The sequence below is a fragment of the Silene latifolia genome, chromosome X (assembly GCF_048544455.1).
Source record: "Silene latifolia isolate original U9 population chromosome X, ASM4854445v1, whole genome shotgun sequence".
Lineage (NCBI taxonomy): Eukaryota > Viridiplantae > Streptophyta > Magnoliopsida > Caryophyllales > Caryophyllaceae > Silene > Silene latifolia.
In genome coordinates, this window is record NC_133537.1 from 341,106,636 (window position 1) to 341,113,292 (window position 6,657).

The following is a 6,657-nucleotide window of genomic DNA, read 5'->3' on the forward strand; positions in this document are numbered from 1 at the left end:
TGCCTGTTCCTCACGTGGGCCAGTCCCGAACTCCCTGGAAAGGGTCACCACCACAACCCTACACCTGGCCAACCCAACGTGATCTGAATTGACCCGACCCGACCTGACCCGACGTCGAACTCCATCCATTCATGATGACTTCATGAGTCATGCCTCTTGATGCCTCTTGTAGTATAGTTGTATGTATCATTGTATGTGTTGGGTGACTAGTGTGAAAAACAAAAACCAAACAAATAGGGAGTACTCTATATTGCAAGTAGTAACACAATAATCAAGTTTGGGAACACAAAATTTAAATCAAACTAAAACAAAATACAAACAATAATAATAACAATAACAAAATAAATCAAAAAATTAAACAATGTTTCAACTCCACGTTGTTTCAACTCTTGAACATCAACCAATACTACCTTCTTCTCTCTCCTCATTCATCCCCAAATTCCTTCAATTTTTCAATCAATTCCTCAATTTCACCACCCCAAACCCTAGATCTCTCTATTATTTCCCAATTTGACCCCTAATTCGTCGATTTTGGGGTTTTTTGTTGACCTAATTTCTGCATTCAATGGATTATAATATGACCGATAGCAGCGGTGAGGTTTTCTGATTTTCAAAGATCTGATCTTTTTCATTTATTGTTTTTGTTTTTGTTTTTGTTTTTTTTGTGTGAATTTTGAAGTTAGGGTTTTAGTTCTGTTTGATTTATAGTTTATTGTGTTGGCGATTGTTTATTTGGGGATTTTGAGTTGAATTGCAAGTGATTTTGGTGGATTTAGTTGCTTTCAGTAGCGGAATCAAGATTTTTTGTTTATGTTTTGTGAAGTTAGGGTTTGTGTTTTGTGTGATTGTATTGTTATTGTGTTGGCGATTGTTTATTTGGGGATTTTGAGTTGAATTGGAAGTGATTTTGGTTGATTTAGTTGCTTGTAGTAGCGGAATCAGGATTTTTGGTTAGCGAGCGAACTAGTAATTGGGGCGGGAGCGGCCGCGGCCGCTCCTGCTGTCTGCATTAGTCCTGCCACTGATTAGTTGAAGTAAAATTTGAAATTCGACTTTTTGATTGTTATTTTGTGTGTTTATTGTTATGTTTTTGAAGTTGATTCTGTTGTTCTGCCATGGATAATATCAGGGTTGTGCAGGTGTATTAGTCTTTTTAGTTTTTCGAAGCACTATGAATGCTGTTACAGTGCCTGAATGAGAATTATTTAAAGCAAGAATTGTACTTCTTGAATCTTTTTTAGTGCACTGTTGTATAATTGTATCACTTTTTCACACGGTTCCGCCCGAAGTTTTAGTTTTTATGTTGTGGTGATCTGTAGAGCTGAAGTGGTATGGGATTTAGTGGCAGTTAGGGGTTTACCGGAGTATTTTTTGCCGTGTTTCCCTCCTTTTAAATCTATATGGAGTAGTTGTTAATGTTGCGGTGACCTGTGATTTTCCATATAAAGCTATGAACTTCTATATATATACTTTTGTCATTAAGTGCTATGTGGGGAACAATATCTTGTGAATTCAAATATTTACCGTCTTTGAAGATTTTTCTGGTTATTGGGGTGGTTGCGGTTTCTTTCAAGCTGTGATCTTGATGCTTAATTGTAGTGTATGTGCTTGATGTATTCACAGGTACTGATGATGATTTACCGCCTACCCATCAAAATAGATATGGGAGAAATGCACGGGTTGCCGGTAATGGGAGATCAGCAGTTGCTGGCTCCGCTTCATATCCTAGAATGCATAATAATGACATGGAACCTGAAATCCAAAATATTGAACGCGAGGCATACTACCATGTCCTACGCGCCTTTAAAGCTCAATCTGATGCCATCACTTGGGTATGTTTATTTCTAGTTTCTTATTCCCCTCAGTCCCTCACATCCTAAACCCAAAAAAGGATTAACCAGTAAAAGCATAAAAGTTAGTTGCCTAATACATGTATACATTATAGGAGAAGGAGGGTTTAATAACGGAGCTCAGGAAAGAGCTGAGGGTGTCAGATGATGATCACAGAGAGCTTTTATCGAGGGTCAATAACGATGATACAATTCAGAGGATAAGGTTTGAATATGTCATCTTCTTTTCTCTCCATAAGCTTGAATGTGTATGCCATTCTTATGTTAATGATATGTATGTCTTTGAAGGGAGTGGAGAAAGGCAAATGGGCCTCTATCTGGCGGGATGAGTTCTTCTCAGCCTGTGCATGAATCTTTACCGAGCCCAACTGTTTCAGCATCACGTAAGAAGCAAAAAACAGGACAGTCAGCAGGTTCATTATCTGTTGGTCCACCTCCTCCCCTGCACTCCCCTTTGCAGCCTCCCCCAGCAGCATTGAAACGAGGTCCATCCACCGGAGGCCGAGGCAAGAAATCCAAAGTAAGTTCATTTCGAGAAGGGCAGTTATGATTGCTGTAAGTTTGCTGAAAGTGCAACCAAGTATGGTAGGTGCAGTGGTGCCCACTGGAGTCTCAAAATTAGGAAGTACTCCATAGATATGATTGCTGACTGGTGCAGTGGTGCCTAATAAAAGTTGTCGTCTTTATGCAGTGGAATATTACTTATCTTTTAAAGTATTGGTTCGTTCATATTTATCACGTTTTATAGGTGTACCTTTAGTTCTATTATGCAAGAATTAGGTAGAACTTTAGTTATAGCATTAAAGAATTAGATGACACGGTGATGTCTAGGGTGCCTAGAGCTTGATCGAGCTTATGTTTACCAGCTTAATAGTTACTTGCACGTTTCTTGTTCATGCTGGTATCATCTCTTTTTCACGGTAGCATTCTGTACTGCAGGGTTTGCCATATCAGCCTGTAGCTCATGCTGGCCGGCCTCTGAGTGTAAACCGTGGCAGTGCTTTTGGAGTCGGTGAGCCGGCTGAAGCTGCAGATTCTGATCCATTGATTGGTAGGAAAGTGTGGACAAGATGGCCTGCAGATAATAATTTCTACGAGGCGGTAATAAGGGATTTTAAAGAGGTACAGTTTTTACTCCAACAACAGAAAATGAAAGAAAAAATCCGAGAGAAAAATAAAATAGAATTAAAGGAGGTTTTCAGTACAGATTATAATTGACTACAGACCCGGTGATCTCGTTTACATTTTCCAGGGACGGCATGCTCTAGTCTATGATGTCAACACACCGAAAGAAGCGTGGGAATGGGTGAACCTTAGAAACGTAAGCTTATTTTTAATCTTTTATTTGAATGCTTGATAACAAAAGGGTATTTTGAGTCTGTTACAATTCAAAAGGTCTACTAGTGATGTTGGGGCAGTAGCCCACCAGAGGATTCGGGGAGATTTTACCTTTCATTTCTACATTCCAAATTATTACTTTTGATGCATGAGTTTTCTCCAGTTTGTCACCCTTGGAGCCCAAAGGCTCTGCTCAGTTTTACCGAAAATTAGAGTGTGTTAATGCCGTTTGATCTACACTATATCTGTTTCTGATCATGGATGTCTCCTGCTTAACATGCTTCGTTTTTTATTCTTTTTACTTCACATTTGTTCTGAATGGCCAAGAGGTGCGCTACGAGAACTGTTAATCTGTTATACATGCAACATTTTTACTTTGATAGCATACGTTACAGTGATGAAGTGATTCCGACTTTATTGTGCTTTTATTTTATGTCTGCTTCCAAGCTGGTGATGTCTCTCTTTGGTATTCATACCATTGACCTATGAACATGTCAATCTTCCGTTGATCATCTCTTGGATTCTTGTGTGTGTCAGAAACTGTAGTTTTAAGCTCTCATGTAGGTGTAGCCAAATTAGTAGTAGATTGCTTCAGGGTCTCGTGTGGGATCCATTGCATTTTAGGTGTTGGAGTGAGCTTAGTTAATAAATTTAATTGAGTATATTTTTGGTACTTATCATGATGTAAGATTTGGGAAGGACCATTATTAAGAAATATAACATCTTTTTTTTTGAAGTAGTTAAAGTTACTTTGAAATAAGTACTATGGTGGAGACAGGGGAGAGACTCTGTTAAATGCCAATGTCGAGGATGAGTATTCGTGCAAGAATGTGGCAGCACTTTCTTTGTTTATCCTGCTTTTATGTTTGAAAGGAGCACACATTTATTGTTTGCTCCCATTCTTTATTTGTGTGATTTACAGCTGTGGATTTTCAATTTTTAATTGTTACTTTTATACCAATGTCCAAAAAATTCACACTCTTTTTTATAGAGTCTAGATAATGTATTAAAATACTTCTTTCCTCAGATATCGCCTCAAGATATCAGGTGGGAAGGCGAGGATCCGGGAGTCTCACAAAGTGGCGGTAGGACTGGTCAAGGCCACGGACCAAAGAGGCCTATGATCCGTGGAGGGGCTGTAGGTGGTATAGGAAGAGGTCGTGGTAGCTTTAAGAGTTCGAGCAAGAAGGATCAATTTCATCCCCAAAATGGTATTGGGAGAAAAGGGTCAGCAGATATTGAGTTGTTACATACTGATACTCTAATTAAAGAGGTGAGTGATGAATGAGCTCAGTTGAGATATTCATGAGAGGGAATTTGGACCTCGAAAATTCACTATATTCCAAGTTTTTTAACGTTTACAACTGAAATGTTTCATTCCACAGGTGGAGAAAGTATTCAGTGGTGCTCATCCTGATCCGACGAAGGTCGAAAAAGCCAAGAAAGTCTTAAAAGTAACAATTCACAACTTTCAAAACCTTTACATTTTTATATTGTAGGATAATTTGTATACATTTCATAATCATCACTCATCAGACAAAACAAAGGGCATTAAACTCGTGTTTGTCATTATTCTGATTTAGGATCATAATGAACTTTGTTTGTTGCAGGAGCACGAACAAGCACTGATTGAAGCCATTGCTAGGCTTGAGGTCCCATCTGATGGTGAAAGTGGTAATACCTTACTGCCTTTTTATTTTTCTAAGGATTAAAAGGAACCTTTGTGCTTACTTCAGTCTTCCCCGCCTCCCTCGTTAGTTATCTGGAAGTTGTAATTAAATTTCTTCCATTTAAATTTAGTTTTACCGGGACTTTTTCATCAATTTTGCCTCAAACAGGGAAATGACTTGCTTGTTTTTCATCTCATTTCACGACTCCGAAAAGGTCAATAGAAATGGGACTTGCTAAGTTGCTATCTTATGATTTTTCTTAAAGAAAGAGCTTTAAGAGCAAAACAGGCAAAAAAGACGGGTTTTAGCAAGATTTGAAACAAAAAACTAAGATTGCACGAATCTTTACATAATCTTCCCGAATCAATGTTCAATAGACTTCATAGTCTACCACCTAGCTTGTATTGCTCATTGTTTCCTTTATGTTGTGTTTATCAGTTGGAGACTTTATTCAGTCAATTTGTCGGTGAAAATGTCTGATCACCTGTAGGCGGTAACTGATCATTAGGAATTTAGGAGTTCCTGATAGTTAATTTATTTTATCGATTATGTTTCTAAATCAGATGACGGAGATCATCCTTTTTCACGAGGGAATGTGATGGACCAAGAGGTAGTAGCATGGAGGAAACAGCAATATGTTGAGATGCGTGGAGTCGGTAGGGCATGTCAAGGTCCGGATGGTGATAATGCCAGACATGCTTCTGAAAAACTGCTTGAAGCCTAGTCCTTTTGATGTCACCGGTAGGGTTTGGTAGGCTAGCTTGAGAAGTGTGGTTTGTAGTAGTGTATTCTCATAACCATGTTGTAAACTTATTAACTTGTACCGCGACAAAGAAAACCGTTCATGTAAAAATCTATCTAACCGGTAATACTCCCTCTTTTCAACTCCGCTTGTACCGGTGTATTAATGTATACATTTAGTTTTTGCACATAGTTTAAGAAAAACTATGATTTTATTCGTTTTTCCAATTTCATACCAATCTTATCATCCTGCTAGTCTGTCGTCGCCGCCTCACACCTCCGACAGCAACCCTTCACCCAGCAATGGTTGTGCTGTTCATTGCCGGGTAGTCGAGTACAAGCATTTAATGGAAGCGACTCTGCACTACTGCCATAATCTTTTGTTTTAGATCTCCTACGAGCAGAAAGTATGTTTCATTTGCAAACTCCGTCAAATCCATCACCTTTTTCCTTGTAAGATCAATGTTTTTCTTCAATAAGTACTCCGTATGTGGTACTAGGAAAGGGCGGTGTTATTAGTCAATGTCTTACACTCCTTTTTCTCTGTGTTGTTCCATTTATAACTGACATTTGTGTCTCATGGACCATTATGCTATCTTTTCCTTGTCACACATCATCAATTTGTGTTAATATAAATGATCACCAATTTTGTTAGTTGAGAGATGTGTGATATCAGACTTGATGAAACTGACCTAACATGAATAATCTGACTCGTACCCGAGTTGACATTAAAGATGGACTTGAGCGTGACCGGAAACCTGAATTAATAAGTTGTTTATTTTTGCAAACAGACTCGGCACCTAAAATGGATTCGAGCATGATCCAAAATATCAAGAACTGAAAAAATAAACTAAGTACTAGTACTCCCTCTGTTTTTTTTTTAAATTGTCATTCTCACTTTTTGAGACACTCACTTCTCTCTTCAATATCTCTTAAAATATATGACTAAATATGTTGAAATGTATACTCATATTAAAGCTCTATTCGTAAAGAATTTTATGGTATAATTTTTATAATTTTTCGACCAATATATTTTTGTACAAATTGAATTCAAAGGC

The 6,657-nt window shown here is 38.1% G+C and overlaps 1 protein-coding gene across 1 annotated transcript; it reads left to right on the forward strand.

The window, feature by feature from the left end:
• Positions 1-294: 294 nt before the first annotated feature.
• Positions 295-5,817, forward strand: LOC141619471 (protein EMSY-LIKE 3-like). The gene is made up of 10 exons (XM_074436488.1): positions 295-593; positions 1,624-1,832; positions 1,946-2,055; positions 2,139-2,370; positions 2,790-2,972; positions 3,103-3,171; positions 4,216-4,461; positions 4,574-4,642; positions 4,799-4,862; positions 5,422-5,817. The coding sequence occupies exons 1-10, from the start codon at positions 566-568 to the stop codon at positions 5,580-5,582; spliced, it is 1,371 nt and encodes a 456-aa protein (XP_074292589.1). The 5' UTR covers positions 295-565; the 3' UTR covers positions 5,583-5,817.
• Positions 5,818-6,657: the final 840 nt, after the last annotated feature.

Excerpts from the sequence above, each read along its gene's own strand:
- LOC141619471 (XM_074436488.1), top strand. The coding sequence starts at position 566 with ATGGATTATAATATGACCGATAGCAGCG. Across the intron at positions 4,462-4,573 it reads CTGATACTCTAATTAAAGAG|GTGGAGAAAGTATTCAGTGG; the intron begins GTGAGTGATGAA and ends TTCATTCCACAG. Across the intron at positions 4,643-4,798 it reads AAGCCAAGAAAGTCTTAAAA|GAGCACGAACAAGCACTGAT; the intron begins GTAACAATTCAC and ends TGTTTGTTGCAG.